This window comes from Crocodylus siamensis, chromosome 5 (assembly GCF_052110815.1).
Source record: "Crocodylus siamensis isolate JL-2025a chromosome 5, ASM5211081v1, whole genome shotgun sequence".
NCBI lineage: Eukaryota > Metazoa > Chordata > Crocodylia > Crocodylidae > Crocodylus > Crocodylus siamensis.
Window position 1 is genome coordinate 162,546,182 of NC_143399.1, and position 17,479 is coordinate 162,563,660.

At 40.0% G+C, this 17,479-nt stretch overlaps 1 protein-coding gene across 1 annotated transcript in view; it reads left to right on the forward strand.

The window, feature by feature from the left end:
• Positions 1-17,479, forward strand: part of THSD7A (thrombospondin type 1 domain containing 7A) — a 528,740-nt gene that overhangs the window by 476,032 nt on the left and 35,229 nt on the right. Inside the window, exons 19-23 of the mRNA XM_090046913.1 lie at positions 3,217-3,222; positions 3,852-3,985; positions 8,982-9,135; positions 11,663-11,804; positions 13,135-13,250. Of these exons, the coding sequence (XP_089903039.1) occupies positions 3,217-3,222; positions 3,852-3,985; positions 8,982-9,135; positions 11,663-11,804; positions 13,135-13,250 (552 nt within the window). The remainder of the gene's footprint in view (positions 1-3,216; positions 3,223-3,851; positions 3,986-8,981; positions 9,136-11,662; positions 11,805-13,134; positions 13,251-17,479) is intronic.

Here is a 17,479-nt window from a genome sequence, read left to right on the forward strand (position 1 = left end):
CACCCATCATTGCTCTGGCTCTGGGAAACAGATTGGAGACCAGAGAAGCCCTCTTATATCCATGGGGACAGAAGTCCTTAGGGATTCCTGGACCATAGGGGTGGGGAGGGCTCTTGCCCCCAAATCAGGACCCCTTCCTGTGTTCTCCCTCTCCCAGCACAGCTCCTGAGGAGCTCTCTGGAATGGCACAGTGGGGAGCATTCCATCGGTACCCCTTGCCTCCATTGCTCACTCACGCCCTCTTTCCTTGCCTTCCTCCATGGAGGGTGTTGTAAAAATTATTTTTAAAAAAGATTGACCAAGTTGATTTTTATTCTGTTCCTTTACTTTTTCTTATAACAAAGGTGATAGCACACTTTGCTTGCTGGCTCACTCACTCACAACAGTGAAATTAGATTATGTAGCATCTGGCACCCCCTGCCACCTCCTCCACAGAACTACAGCAAGGCATGAAACTCGAATGAAGCCATGGCACGCATATTCATTTTTAAAGCACTTAACCTAAAGTACTTTATAGAAAGCACTAAACTTAAAGTGCCTTTGTATATGCCTGCCCTGCATGTGTATAGATGCCCTGGACTAACTGGTTCAGAAGTACACTGTGTCATACAAAACCTTATGTGTCTTTGAAGCAGTTAGTCTCTAAGGTCCACCCTGCTTGCCTTCTGCCTAAGCAGTCAAAGTAATGTGGGATAAGCTCTCATGGCATTTTAGGTTATAGGGTGTCTAGAGATAAAGAGTATAGTTACACAGATGGGACACAACTCTCAAAAAAAGGTTTATAAATATAAGTACAGGGATGGCAGACATGTCAAGCCTGCTACTTGCATAGTTCATTAAGACAGATTTAGAACAAAAACTGCCTTTTCAACGCACTTGTCTTTCTCTAGGTTTGATTTATATTCACCTTACAATTGGATTTAATTTTACATTCAGAATAGCATCTTGAACAGCCTTATATTCATTGCAATAAATATTCACAGGTGAAAAAAATCTGTTTGTTCACAATTAAATAAAAGGCACATGCTTAATATCATCCCATTGACATATTGCCAGCCCAGAATGAAATGGTTTGTTGATTTAATTTTCTACTTAAGAGGATGTAATTAGTTCTAGTTTAGTTCAAAATCAGTGTTAAACTACAGCTAATAAACTAAGTTTATAATCCACCTTAATACAACATGCAAAGTTAGAATGAAGGCTGTTGGATTTGGGTGACACGTTGAAACTGTTTTAAATTAAAGAAAATGCATTTCAGTAGGATCAAATTATAGTTTATGCAAAAATTTCTTTCTTCTTTTTTAATATTCATGTAGCACAGTGTTTTATGGCAGTCTCTTATTCTTCAGCATATCAAGGTGAAGCTGTTATATTTGTATCCTGAGACTCAATTTTGTTCCTCTTATGTAGCACTACTGCCCTCTACTGATTCTTGAACTGAGATCCAATTTGCTGCGGAGATGTATTCAAAATTGACAGTAAAAAAAAAAAAAGAATTATATATATGTATATATAAAATCAATAAAAATGGAACACTAACACTGCATAGGTAGGAGGCTGTAAAGGTGTGCCCACAAACCTGCCATGGGGGAATGACCAAACACCCTAGAAAGATGTTTTTTAATTAATCTACACCTGATACACAGCTTAGAAAAAATAGACTAGTGGAGAATATGTGTGTACTTCAATATCAAACTTCAGAATAAGCATGGCAATTTATAATATAATAATATAAAATGAAGTGGTTAGGCTGGGACTTTGGTACCCAAAGGTATACTAGAAATAGGTTGAGTGTAGTTGCCTCAAAAATCTGTAATACTGCTAAGGATGAATTGGAAATAATTTGTTTTTCATGTGTCAGGCAATACACCTAGAACAAATGTAGCAGGCCTAGATATTCAAGTCGTGGGCTAACCCCAACAGCTACTCTCAAGTACCTAGGCCACATGGGTTGCATCAAAATTTGCTCTCCTCTCACACATATCTACGCCAAAACTGACCACAATTTGATCATTACTCTAGAGTTATTTTTACTCATAAGTTCTATTTTCTCTTTTAAATAATTTTCAAATGTGTATTTCTTATTATTATTCAATTATACATACCCAGGACATTTTCATGAAGAAAAGTATAACATTTAGATGGGTAAATAGCTTTAATATCTTTAGCTATTCAAGATATATCTTTAATTGTTGAAATTAACTTTGAACATTTGCTCTCCTTCCTCTAAACATCTATAATAAGAAAATAAAAATATCTTCTCTGCGCTGGTAAAGATTTCAGGTGTTAATACTAGGGTTCAATATTGCATTTAATTAAATATGTTAGTGAGTTGCTACTGAAAAGACTTATCCCCAGTTTCTAAAGGAAAATAGTGTCTCCGTCTTTGGCTGCAGGCATTCCTTGCCTTTCCACCTAGTACATAGGCCTGGAGTCCATGACTGCATGTAACTTTAATTGCTCGCAATCAGTGACAATCACACAAGTGTCAATAATGTCAGGAGAACTCCACTAAACAAGTGTAGCTAGGGCATTGGCCATGTCTTGGCTGTCTGACAAGGTATCCAGTTTTTCTATGATTGGAGAAATTGGGCCATTTTTGGATGGGAGATGAGGTTTTAAATATTTTAAACATACTTGTTCTGACACCAGCTAAGAAGTCTCCTATATACACAAAATTAGGACAGGCTGTAAAGGATTTTTTAACAGCCCTGGGGACTTTTGTCTGTTTCCCCCGACTTGTACCTATCCCACACTACACCAACAGAATGACTGCACTTTAAATATAATGTAATCTCTTGTCCAAAAACATTCAAAATACTTTCTAATCCTAGAGGAACTGAATTTCCCACGTTGTAAAGAATTTATGTCCATAATAGTTTACTTTTGTGCTAGGGACTGAGGAAGAAAGAAACAAGCATGCACTACTAGTTCTCCGTCAAAGTGATGTGTAAGAATTTTTTCTTTCTTTTAAATCCTGGCATCTTGCAAATTCTATTAATAAAGATGAAGGATAAAATGTTGCATCTTCCATGATGTAAGTATTTAGGTCTTCTGTTTGGTAGAGGCCATATACTATTGTTTTTAATAGACGAAGCATGAAAATGTTTGCTGTTCAGATATTTGTGTTTTTCACTAACTATTGGTTCTCTGTTTCTCAATAACTCTTGACACCTTGGGCTGTCCCATGGGATTCATGGAAAACACTGATTCCAGGCTCAGGTAAGAATTTCTAAAATTGATATATAGCCTTAAAGCATCCTTCTTGATCAAACTGTCCCAGGTGCATTATTTTCCCTTTTCTGTTGCATTTGTTTACATTTTATATATCAAGAAAACAATTTATTCTTAGGAAAATATAATAACGCACAATGTATTTCAGTAGAACTTTAAAGAGTTATAATTAAAAAATAAGTTTAAGGGGCCAGCTCTGGCTTTTACTTAAATTGGTGTGATTTTAGGAGGTGATACTGTTGTAGTCAACCTTGTCTAAACACCAACAAATAATAGCACCGAGTAGGGAGGTATGTGGAGTGTAGAATGAAAGACTGAGCAACATCATGTCAAAGGAGATAATAGAAAGCAGGTTTCCCTGCAGGTGAAGGTAAAGTTATGTGTAAGCTTTAATGTAAGTTAGCAATGACAATGGTAAGGTAAGGTAAGGTAAAGTCCATGAGCATAGAAGGACTTAATTTTCCCTTGCTGTTGAACGCTTGTGTTAGATATTTTGTGTGCTGTAACCTTAAGCATTTCAACTCTTTTCATATATAGATTTTGTGTGTGGATTAACTGCGTGTGATCTTTACAAGGAATGAAAACCACATTTTGCTCACACTATGTGTGGATTTCAGGTATATGAGGTTGTCCCATGCCACAGTGACTGTAGCCAGTACATATGGGTTACTGAACCCTGGAGTGTCTGCAAAGTGACAAATGTGGACTTGAAGGAGAACTGTGGAGAAGGTGTTCAAACCAGAAAAGTCAGGTAATACAAAATTATTCTCTATATTAAAGAACCCACACAACTAGAAATCATGGGCTCCTATCCACATGCAGAGAGGCTGATCCTATGCACTGTAATTACAATGCATTGGAACAGACTCGATTAATCGAGTGCTGAAGCATGATAATTACTGCACTCCAGCAGACTTGTGTCACATTTATCAGCATCTGCACACTGAAAAATGGTGGTAGAGGCAAATGATGCGCTTTAGTTAAAGTGCCCCAGCATGGGGACACTGATACACGTGACACTCTGTGCACCTTAATTAAAGCAGCTCTTGGAGCCTATCTAATTAAAGCACCCCTCCCCCTGCATCTCTCAGAGAACGTCTGTAAATACCCTATGATTTTATTAAAGAAGTAAAATGCCATGAGAGACAAAGACACTTAAATGCAAATCTAATACAAATTAAGTACAAATACAAATATACCTACAGGATATTGGACCAATATTCAGCTGAGAATCCAGCCCCTTGTTCTTTAATACATATAGAGAGAGATATCTGTATCTAGATATCTAGACATGGCCAATAGATATCTATATATATATCCAAATAATACTGTAGTACTCATTTTATTAGTAGTCTATATTATTTTCAGGACAGAAAGTACAGGAGAGAATGTTGTCCACATAAGGTGTACAGTGTGAATTAAAAACAAGCAGGAATCTAATCAAGGGATAAGGTACAATGCTGCATTTATTAGAACATAAAACATACAACATGAAAAGAATAAAAACCAGTAAGGTTATCTGCTTCACTCATTCCCATACATACTCATCCATTCTTTCATTCATTCATACAAAAGAAATACAGTGGCGCGTGCGCACGCACACACACAGTTAGACAGTCCTGCAAAAGTTAAGGTGTTACCAAGTTCTAAAGATGCTCAGGTCAGTCTGGTGGCCAACTGGACTGATCACGAGGAATGGAGTCAGGTCTTGAAGGACACTCCCAAAACTCGTTCTTGCAGGTAGACAGACCCAAAGCCTTTTCTTTGTGTTCATTCTTTATAGCGATAGCTGTGATCCATACAAGCCTATGGATTCTGCTGAGTCAGATGCGAAGGTCATCCTCCTTGTCCTGTTGGCAGGCTGGGATGGTAGACATGATCTTCTGGCTTTGCCGTCTGCAATCTTCAGAAGGCTTGTTGCTTGTAGTCTTCAGCCATCAGGGTGAAGGCATGATTTAGTACATAGTAATCCTTAACAGCTGACTCGATGTCACTGCAACCTTTAACTGTTAAACCACAGAAGGCTATTTTCACCTGCTGCAAGAGGACTGTCTTCTTTCACATTGTCACATACATACATCATTCACTCTTTCATTACCTCTTTTCAAACATGCCAGTATTACCACAGACCTTACATAAGCATTTTTCTTATACCAAATTTATGTTTTAAAATCATGAGATTTTAAAATCAATGGGTCAAATATATTTATGCTAAGCAATAGGAAATTTAAAATAGATGATTAATTCCAGAAACATATTATGGAAAATAAATCATAACAAGATTCACTTTATCTTAATGGCTAAATAATTCATTATTAAAAAATAGCAATTAAAGCAATTATAGCTACTATAATACAACAACGATACCAAATAGAAAATGCAGAACTAAGGTACATGGAATATCCCAAAATTTGACCAGGTCATTGTAGCTAATAGCTATTGAACAATACTGAATCAACTTGTCTACAGCCTGGGCCTCAGATTTACACCTCAGGCCAAAAAAAGGTCATTGCATTTTGCAGATTCTTATATGTTGTCATTAAATACTGAACTCTGGAGTATCATTAAATACACTAATCTTCTTTATTAACTGTATATTTCAGCAATAAAGCCTGTGATGGCAGTATAAAAATAACTAGAGCCAGTGTTCTTGTTGGAATGATATATGTGGTACAAGGCCTTAACCCTAATTTAAACTTGCAATGTCTTGGAGTGGTTTAGTAGAGGAATAAGGGGGGGATTAGGGGGCAGAGGTCAGGGGAAGGGAATTCCTTGGTTGCATTAATTGGCTCTGTGCCATTAAAGTCAATAAAGAGAGACTGTGCCCCTTCATATAGTTGCTAAGTTTCTAAACATTTTTTCCCTTGTGGAAGAACTGACATTAGACTTGTAGGAAGGACTCCAGACAGAGGCTGTTGTGTACCCATCCTGCCTGCTCCCTTCATATTGTCTAGTATGCACTAAATTGGTATTCTGTGAACCCAGGTAATCACTTGCCATTAAAACCAGCAGTGATACAGCATCTTAAAAAGCAAAATGAAAGATACTGAGTTTGAGATGTGTGCTGGGGAGATTACTAGAGAGGGGGCAAAAATCTATTTGAAAAGCTGATTGCCTCAACCGTGATTTTTGTGTGATTAATTAATCTGATACTTCTAGTGTGTCCACAGATCTATATGGCTATATGTCTGTTTTTGTTTTAAGTGTTTAGTGTGAATTCTGTTAATCTAAAAGCAAACATGAAAATACCTAAAACTTTCCATAATTGCTCAATGCTTGTCTTTGAGACAAATTGAAAAAATGAACCGTCAGGAGAGTTAATCTGAAATTCTGGTACAGCATAGTAATTCCATATTGTTCTCAGCCTGGGTAAGAAAAGCTGCCCCTTTTATTTCAGTTTAGTTTTTTAAAAATTGGATACATTGTTAGGAATCTTATTTTTATTTTTTTTCCCCGTTTACATGAAATTGTCAAAGAGTAAGTTTAATGAAATATGATTGTCCATAAATTTCCAGACATACTCCATTACCAATCGCACTACAATGCTATTATAAGCCTATTTAAAAAACCTGTTTAACCTATTTAACCTATTTCTCATAGTAAAAAATACAGCAAAGAGTGCGGTGTTGAATATATATGTATATATATTATGGTTTTACAGGGTGCCCTCCAGGGGGTCTTTGCTCAGGACTGCTGAGGCCTTGTCCGGGGTCTGAGAGAGTCCCTGAAACCAGCCTAGGCAGCCTAGAAGGTCCCTTCTAGACCAAGGGAGGAGCCCAGGCCTCCTTCCCACTCTGAGACCCCCAACCTTTCAGTCTCTCACTTTCCCTGGTTCTTTGTAGCCCCAACTCAAGGAGTGAGCATTCAGTTCCTCTCCTGAGACCGGGACATTGCTTCTTGTTGGGCAGATCCAGTACAACCCACAGTTCCTAAGGAGCAAAGCAAACAGTTTCTTTTAGTCAAGGCCTTTATTGGAGCAAAGGCCAGCCAGCCAGAAGCTCTCTTCCCCTCCAAAGGAGTTAAGCAGTCTCTCTGTCCCCAAACCAGATGGTACAGCCCGGAGCATGCCCAAAGATAATCAGCTATTCCTTTTCCAGCTTCTCAAAGCTTCTCCACGTACCCAGACTTTTCTGGCCAAGAGCTGTCAGGTTTGTCACAAATATAAAATTTTGCATAATTACTCTCCTGTAACAACTATATTGATCTGGCATGCTCTGCCAGGGGGTTGTTCTACACACACACACGCACCCAAAAGGAATGAGGACTGTTTGACCTACTGCTTACACACAAATAGGTTTTGACATTACCACCAAAGTTAGAGAAGAAAATATATTATTGATGCTAAAGAAATAGATTTCCTGCCCTTTGGGACTATCAGAGAAAAGTCTCCTTTCTTTTCATCATCCATATACTATCATTAGAGATCTAATTCCATACAGTAGATTTCTGCAGATATAGTATGCGTATGTTCATTTAAGGGAATCTGTTTAAAATGCCTTCAGTCTGACAATAGGTGTTTGGGAAATGGCCATGTAATAGAATGGCAGAGTTTCAAAAGTATTGCAGTCAGAGTGATGGGTTGAATGGCTAGTATGGGCTTCTCCCTTTCAGTGTTCAGAAGTAAATGCAAACACCTTTCATTTGAGCATCATTACCTATGTCCTTTTTCAGCAGAAGGGATAAGAAAGGCAAAACTGTTTTGAGTGGAACTTCTTTGTTTTCCTTTGTGGAAATATAGCATCTGACACAATTGCACTCTTGCCTGGATTGGTTCCTCACTAATATTTAAAGGTGATACGAACAATCATTGGCAATCCCTCACGTTGGAGGATGTGTGGCTTCTATGACTGCTTTATCTGTGGATCTGAAGATGGCTGAGGAGACCAATTTGGGATTGACAGACTTTGCTGCAACTCCGAAGACTTTAGTTTTCTGAATGTTAAGCAGAAGTCTCCTCTTCTTGTGTGCCTCAGTAAAGACATTGATGAGCACACACTACAGCATCATCAGCATACTGGAAGCTCAATAATTGTGGTTGGGGTTGTCTTGGTTTTGGCTCAGAGTCAGCTGAGATTAAGCATTTTACCATCCATTTGGTAGTTTAGCTCCACTCCACCTGGAAGCTTGTTGGTGGTCAGATGTCACATCACCGTAAGGAATATTGAGGAGAGTGTTAGAGCCATGAGGCAGCCTTGCTTAACTCCCTTTTTAACCTCAAAGTGATCTGTGATATACTTAAAGACGATGTGAACAATAAAAGGAATAGGTTAGGATATGAAAAAAACTATGTGAGTGAAAAATAAAGAATACAAATAAAAACAAACAACAATTGCTTAGTCGTCTCAAAACTACTTAAAAACATTAATAAAATAATCCACACAGGACCACTATGAGGTAAGCAAGATGGGTTACCCAATACACTGGTTATACTAAGGCAATGAACTTCCTCAGTTTCGTTAAGTAAGTCTATGACAGCACAGGGTTAGGACCAATAAGACCTCTAAGTTTCAAACAATATCCTGGACTGCTGGACTTGATGTGCTACATAAGAGCTGGCAATATTTCTGCTTTATCAGACTCTCCTGCATATTCTGTAGGTTATTTATTTAATTAGGTTACATCAAGAACACTGAAGAATCTGTTGACTGTTCATTCCCTGTGGATAAACTATTTAAATGTTTCTCATTAGTGTAGTTTAATCAATGCGGTTTTAGGAAGTCCACGACAAATAGAATCCTTTGTTCCAGGTGCATGCTAAATACAGTGGATGGCCCTTCTGACACTGTGGAGGATTACCTGTGTGACCTTGAAGAGATGCCTCTTGGTGCTAGAAAGTGCACATTGCCATGTCCTGAAGACTGTGTTATGTCTGAATGGGGCCAGTGGTCTAGGTGTTCCTTGGTAAGAAATATGTTAACAATCTGACGGTTACAGTTTTAAGACTTAAAAAAAAAAAGAAAAAATGCCTGAATAAGGAAAAGCCTGAAGTTACAGTGTGAAGATGTTGTACATAGCAGTAAATACAGATACACAATTTTGTAAGTTTCCATTATCAGCAGGATTGTCAATGGGAAATTGTCAACAGTTCCTTCCAAAAGGTAAGATGCTTGCATTTCTCCATCTAAAGCAGTTGTTCAAGAAATGACTTATTAATGATGACAGTGTCCTAGTGACAGGAGAGGATATTTCTGGGTGAGTCATTTTTCATAATATCTAGAGACAGCACATTTCTTAGATCTGCTCAATCTTGATTTTGGACTTCCCATAATAACAAAGCAGGATTCAAATCCTAATCCACCTCTAAATCCTTCCCATAGAGAGTGACAAAATTATGCATCCCGTCTTAGAGTGTAATCTATATCTACCCAGAGATATAAGATTTAGCTCCTTTTCTCTCAATGTGAGAGAAAAGGCTGACTGTCTAGTGAGTCCCCAGTGACCAATACTATTCTGCCCTGAATAGATACCATAGCTCCTATTCAGACAGTAGGCAGACTTCATCTGTCCTAATCCACTTGGAAAAGTACAGGTATCTCTATTATAATTATATGGCTATATCCAGTAGGGATCCCAGGTCCAGCTCACTCTGAGGAAAACACTGAAATGATTTTAGCATAAAACATCTACATGGAGCAGGGAAAAGGAGCTCACCCATGCCAAAGCCTAGTGATCAGTGCACTTGCCTAAGGAGCATGACATCCAGATTCTAGGTCCTTCTGAGCCAGAGCCTGTTTGAACCCACATCTCCCATCCCTCAAAGTGTCCAAACCATCTAGCCACGGGGTAGGCAGGGCCAAGGGCACATTGAACTGTTCCTATTGAAGCTGGCTTATTGGACAAAAAGAGGGGAAGAGGCATGGGTCCACAAAAAGAGCTTGTAGAGTAATTCTTTTGCCCAGGGAGGTGGGCACTGCTGTGGGAGTTCTTGTTCCTAGCCCCTGCTCCCAGCGCTGTTACTACATTTTATCCACGTTATGCAAAATACAGAAAACATACTGGAAGCACAAGCTGAGGACAAAGGACCTCTTTCCTCTCCATCAGCCAATAGCTACTTAGATTTTGTTTCCAACAAAAATTTTGGAACCTAAGTGGAATTTAGATATTTTCTATAGCAGAGAATGAGAGTGAAATAAGACTACGCAGTGGAGCCATTCTGAGCATGTTCAGAAGCCCACAGTGGAATTGAGATCAGGGTTGCCAACTCTCCATACATGTATTGACACTCTGTAAAAAACCTCGCTAAAAAGTCATGTCCATAAAAACATTTTCCCTTCCATAAAAACACACAGCCACTGGAGCTTTAAGCTCCATGACAAGAAAAACCTGGACCAGCACTGAAAGAAAGACAGAGCACAGCAATGTGACCTTCTGTTCAAGCAGGAGTACAGCACTCTGCATGTACCAAGTTTGCACTCACTGGAGCCTGCTAGACACCTGCACCCCCAGCAATGTGCTGCTGCTAGATTGCTGTGCCCATTTCCTGCCTTGCATCCAAGTTATGGGTGGGGGAGGGGAGTACGGCCAAGATGAAGCTGTAGTCTGGGAGGGGAAGAGGCAGTGGGTGGGAGTTTTTCCAGGACAGGGGGAGCAGAACTGACAGGGGTCAGGCTGGCAGGAGAAATGGGAGGGGGCAGGATCTGCAAGGCACTGTCAGTAGTGTAGGGGAGCCTTTTGTTGTGGGCAGCAATGTGTAAAACCACTTCTGCAGTCACAGGGAGCTGCCAACCCAAGATTTTCTTTAAATGACAGTAAAATCACATCAGTAAAAACATTTTTCTGTCAGTAAGAGAGGTGCAAATTGTCATTAAAAAAATATTTTTTGATCTAGATGTCCAAATGGTATGGTGTCTCTTGCACAGGTAGGGTTAGGAATGCAATTAATATTTTCAAACTCTGTCAGATCCTCTTAAGAGGTGAATTTGGACTTGGATGTGGCCATAAGCATATACTGCCAATACTGATAACTGGTAAGGAGCAAAATGCTATAGGCAAAAAACTGAGTTGAAAAAGTTAGCTCAGCTCATCATCCCCATGTATCCTGTCTATCTACAATTCAAGTGAGAATACCAGGCAACATAGAATGAAAGTGAGCTTCCCAATTTGGGGACTCAGAGTCAGTGCACTACAGATTCTGGAGAGACAGCTCACAATGTCTGTAATTTTAAAAGCACTGTCAGTGAAATGTGAACTATACAGGGAAATACTAAGCTATTAACAACATTATTATTCATAAATAGGTAATAAAACCAGTTTGAAATAACAAGCTATGTATTTTCCTAAAATGAACTCTATTCTGATTATTAAGCAAGGGAAAATGTTATTGTTTAATGTTTGCATTTTTTCAAAAGATTACAGATGGTTTTACATAAAGGGACATTGAAAGGATTAAAATAAGTTGAGGGTTTTTTTTTCTGTTTTCTTTTTCAAGCCCTGCAATAGAAGTAGTGTGCGTGAAAGGTCAGCAGAACCCTTAAGACTACCTGATGATGGAAAGGGTTGTCCTGCTGCTACTGAGACAGAACTCTGCAGCCTGAACAAGAACTGCTACCACTATGATTATAATGTGACAGGTATTATGCTTGTTATGATCTAATAACAGATTGTAAAAAAATGTAAAATCTCTACCTATTTGCAGTTTAGCATTGCAAAATATGTAAAAAAAATAATGCATTAGGCAGGTTCATTTAATTAGAATCTGACTTTTAACTAGGGCAAATATTTTGACAAATATAAGCTAAACAGAGTCCCTCAGAGTCTTTCTAAAGTTGCTCTTATCAGGAACTAAATAAAATCTGGGATGGCTTTGCTACAGCCCTTTCTCCCAAGAGCTGCAGATACAGATGCCACACATACCCCTTTCTACCCATACCCGATCATTAACAATAATCCCTGTTTTACCACCATTTTCAAGAGTGAAGGGGAGGTATCTTTTGTTATCTATGTCTTTTACTTATACAATAACACCCTGTTACCCATGAAGGTTTTTTGTGTGTGGAAAAATTAATTTGCCTTTATGGATTCCCCTGTATTCAAAATACAGGTTTTTGAGCCCATTGTTCTGTTGCAGGTCATGTATTATGCAGTGAGACCCAATTCAAAATGTCTTATTCAGAGAAAATGTTCTTGGGTGAATGTATAATGTGGAAATATCACTTCCCTCCTCTTAGAAAACCTGTTTCTCTAGCCATTCTCCCTCTCTCTCTCTGTGTCCCCCCCCTCCTCTTTTCCTTGATGAATACAATAACTGACTTTTCAGAAAGACTCTGACTCCATAGAATAAATGTCACTTTTTTCCAGTCTTGTTAGTGGGCTCTGTGATCCTTTGTTTCTATAACAAAAATGTTATTAGCAGTATTTTAGGTCATTTGAATTAAAAATTAAATTCAGATCATAGGAAAGTAGGGTTGGAGGGATCACCTAAGGTCTTCTAGTCCAGCTCCCTGCTCAAGGCAGGATCATCCCTGACTAAACAATCCCAGCCAAGTTTATAACCTGCTTTTGAAAGTTTCCAAGCGTGGAGATTACACAACTTCTGTAGGTAGCCTGTTCCAATGCATGGCTACTCTCATAGCAGAAAGATCCTTGTAATCTTCAGCCTAAATTTCCCCTGCTAAAGCTTGAGCTCCTAGGAGCTTGTTGCTCCTGGTTCTTTCCCCTATAGCCACAGAGGAAAGCCCATCTACATCCTCTCTGTAATCATCCTTCAGGTATTTGAATACTGTTATCAAATCCCCATTTCGTCTTCTCGTCTCCAGGTTATATAACCCTATTTCTTTCAGCCTTTCGTCCTCTAAGTGTAATCAAATTATTATCAAAATGTTTCCTCATCTAAAATCATTTAACTATTATTGAAAAGCTACATCGTTGACATGCTATCTTGATGGAGTCCTATATTTCCAGACTGGAGTACTTGTCAGCTCAGTGAGAAGGCTGTCTGTGGCAACGGTATCAAAACAAGAATGCTAGATTGTGTTCGCAGTGATGGCAGATCAGTTGATCTGAAGTACTGTGAGGAGGTGAGTAGATATTATTTTTCACTTTATGAATAAATTCTTCCCTAATAGCTTCAATTCATGCTGTACCAAGTGACCTGTACTCCATGCAACCCATCTTTGACAGCTCATTCTCAACACTATTCATGGACTGTTAAGTACCTCTTGAAGTGAGTCTTTGTCACTATTAGTGATTTCTTCATATAATTTCCCTGGTTACTTAAGAGTGCAACCACAAAGGTATGCTAATTATTATATCCTGAAGGAAATGATTTGGAAACAATAAGCAATCAAGGTGAATAAAAGGTAATAAATCTTAATCAGAATGCTAATCATCAGTCTAATTTGGTGTGATTTCCGTGTAGTGCCTTGGCCAGGTGCCAGAAGCATTCATTTATCCAGTGTTCTATGAAACATTTGGTTTATGCCATTCTGCAGCTAGGCTGTGTGCTTGCTTCTTGTACCCAGCTGTGTAAGAAGAGAGAAATCCAAGTTGGTGAGAGAAAATTGCAATATCAAGAAGGTTAAGGTTTTTACAATAAGCATGTTTTGAAGCAGTACACTTTAGCAGATGCATCACCTTAATTGCATGTACCTGTTACAGTTGTTCCAACAGAAAATTGTTGAACTTGCCTTGCTCCCTCCTTCACTAAACTAATCAGGATACAAAACTACTTACATGTTCTGGAGGAAAGCAAGAGATTATGGTAATCTGTGGGCAGACTCATCCTGGGAACTCCGCACTAGCTTTGTGTTACCAGTTTCCCTCTACCCTCTCCAGTGGAATCCCTAGCTGGCATCTGCTTCCTAAGCCTTATCTTTAAGGCAAAAAAAATACCATATTTACTCAAATATAAAATAGGTTTTCCCCCCAGTCAGTAAGGGAGGAAAAAGCTGCTTGTCTTGAATGAAAACTTCATTAAATACACTGTCAACAATTAAACTGCTGCCAAAAGCAGAAGATGCTCAGTCCCCCTCAGTGCTGAGTCTTTTTCAAGTCATGGTGAGCCACTGCATTTAATACATTTTGATTTACTCTTTACTCCCATGCCTGAGCTACGTATCCCCACCACTACCACCATTTCCAATTATTCCTATTTTTCTACCAGCCTTGAATGTCTGGCAAACATCACCAAACAGGGCCCCAAACAGTTCACCCTGTGGCCTTCTCACCCTGTTGCATATAACTAGTGTGGCCCTGTCCTCCATGAGTTGGAGCTGGACCAGGTTGCCCTGCACCTCTTCTGCATATTAATTTTTTTTTCTCCAGGGTTCATAACAAGAACACCCAGTTCCAGTCATGAGTGGGGGGCTACTTTAGGACATGGATCCTTCGTGGGGGCAGATCTGGAGTATACACACATGCTGAGCAGTGCTGAGCTGTGGGATTACCATGGCTTGAAACACTATCAACATTATTGAGGCCTAGCCCAATGAACTCTGTGATAATTCATAAGCCACTTAGTTTTGGAATAATATTCATAGTTTGTACTATATATATATTAACTTTGTGTCTCAGGCCAAATTAGCCAAATCAGTTCCACAATCTATTCACTGAGCAGAGCTCAATTGTTCAAGTCTGCATGGCACTACCACTGGCAAGTATCCTACCTCCCAGACTCTTCAGCCTGGGACTTTAGATACTCCCAAATCTACGGCAGGCATCCAGTGTGCAAGCCCCAAGCCCAGAGGGCTTAGAATAGAGATGCCCCCTAGTCTTGCTTGCTCCTAGTCAAAAGGCCATAGAAGCAAGTTGGAGAAGAACCTGAGAGCAATCCCCCATCCCCAGAAATAGTGTAGTTATATTCTCCACTGGGAGAATATAATAGACTCTTGTAGAGGTGCCCCCATAGGGCAATGGACAGGTCTCCACGCTCAACTACACCAAGTCATTCAAAGCCAGGAAAAAAGGGATCTCCTTTTCCAGGTATATAAAACCATCCAGGCTAAAATCATCACCAAGTCCTATCTGAAGCTTCACAATACCACTAATAAATAGGTACAAAAGTGCTGCTTGGAAATGTGTTTCTGGAGTACCTGTCCTAAAATGTGCAGCACTTTCAAAAATGGTAAAATGTATCAATTCTGGATGAATAAAATCTGTAAGTACTCACAATAATTTTCCTATATGAAAATTACTACAGGCATGTTTATTTCAAAGTCAGTGGGCACGTCTACATGAGATATTTACTACACAGTTGACAAATTAAGTGCTCAATAAACATCTTAGCATCTATATATATGTCCCTATTACGGTACATGAAACTAATAAACCCTGCAGCAGGGTAGTCTTATGAAATACAAGTACCTTGCTTCAAAGTTTTTTCATGTGTACATGTAGGTGCTGCCCCAGCCAGCCTCTTGGCAGCATGAGGGTGTTTCAACAGGGGGGCTGCCTGCCTGCTAGCCCCACACTGAAGCACCCTTGTGCCTCAACTAGCCCCCAGATGTACATTGGGCCAGAGGGAACAGCCCTAGGCTGGCTGCTTCCCCCTGCTCCATGTGCTGCAGCGCGGCTGGCTGGAGCTCCAGGCTGCTTCAGCATGAGAGCTGCTTGCCAGCTAACCCTGCACTGAAGCGCTCTTGAGTCTCAGCCAGCCCCTCCGCAACACATGGAGCCCAGTTGGAGCACCCCTGGGCTGGCAGGCTGACGCTGTCCCCTGGCAGCCTGGGCTGTTCTGACTGGGTTCTGTGTGCTGTCAATGAAAAGACTGTAGAGGAACATGCTTCAGAATTTATTCATGTGCAATAATTACGTGTGTCAAATTTAGATACCAGGAAAACCTAGTATCTTAAAAAAAAAAGCATGCAGAAAAAAACTGGGCCAGCGTACAAGGCAGCAGCATGTGCTGCTCAAAACGAGAGCTGCCTGGCCAGAGTCGCACTCTATTTGCTTGCCAGGCTCCGTGTTCCCAGATCACTGCCGCTAGGGCCCCAGGGGGCCCCCAGAGTCCCTGATAAGGCTGCTGGGGCAGCCCTGGTGCTGGCCCCAGCCTTCCCTACCCCACCCAGAGTATTTTTCTGCATGCTAACCCCATGTGCAGGGATGTGCACTGGGGCAAAAAAACAGTAGCAAGAATCTGTGCAGCTGTTTTTTCCCTGTGGCAACCGCACGTCCCTGCTTGTGGGAACACAACCAGTGTTATGAAATTTGTCCCTCACTTCCACATGCTCAAGGAGATCAGGGCCTGATAGTAAGGTCAGGAGGAGAAGGCTTTAGGGGGAAGAAGTTTGGGGTCAGAGGAAAAGGGGTGCACCTGATCTCCCCCCCCCCCCCCATTTTCTTTGCTGTAGCATTGGGAGATGAACAAATTCAAGGCAGACCTCCAATAATTAAACTATATGCCTGGAAAATTATAACAGATTTATAACTTTTCTATATATACAATCTAATTATTGGGAGGTGGTCATATATTCAAGGTCACCTTAATTTCATATGGTAATGTAGTTTGGACTGTGTTATAATTCAGAGGAAAATTCTGCAAGACTGGTGGAGATGAGAGGCAATGTATGTCCCTCCTGATCCTACCAACTCCTTGCCAGCTCAGTTTACAAGTGAATCCCTGAACCTGCAGTCTCTAGGCAAAGTCAAGTGACATTCAGGTAGCTGACATGCTTTCTCTTTTTGAGGGGATGGGCACATGTACATTTGAAGTTCTTTCAAAAGTGGGGGCAGGGGGAGGGCATGTTTCAGAAGGGCAGGTGATAACTGGCAGCACAGCTTATCTGTTATGTTCTAATGGTTGCACGTGGATAAGCCAGGAGCAATACAGACATTGCAAAACTGCTCCAACTTTAACCCTGAATAAGGAAGAGTTAAAGTTGGAGCTGTTTTCCTCCAATTGTACCCAATCCAGGCTTAACCACCTGTGCCTGTTAGAAAGTAGGGCAAGATTCCCCACTCTTCTGGATTGACACAAATGTATGTGTGTCCATATCCTAAGTTCCGTTTGCACATGTGTCATGTTAATATATTCAGGCCTATGAGTCTGACAACTTACATTTTGAAATGTCAGAGACAAATTCAGCCTTTGGATGCCTGCCAGCTAGTCACACAACATAATAACAGCTGTTTATGTATGTTAGAAGACAGAATTTGGCTCTCAGACTATTTTAACAAGACTGTACTATTATTATAAAATGAGATGTTAGATAGATGTCTGTCTACATGAATGTTTCAGTAGAATGAAGGCTTTTTTATGAAATAATTTAGCCATAGTAGTATATCCATCAACAAGCTATGAGTTTAGGTA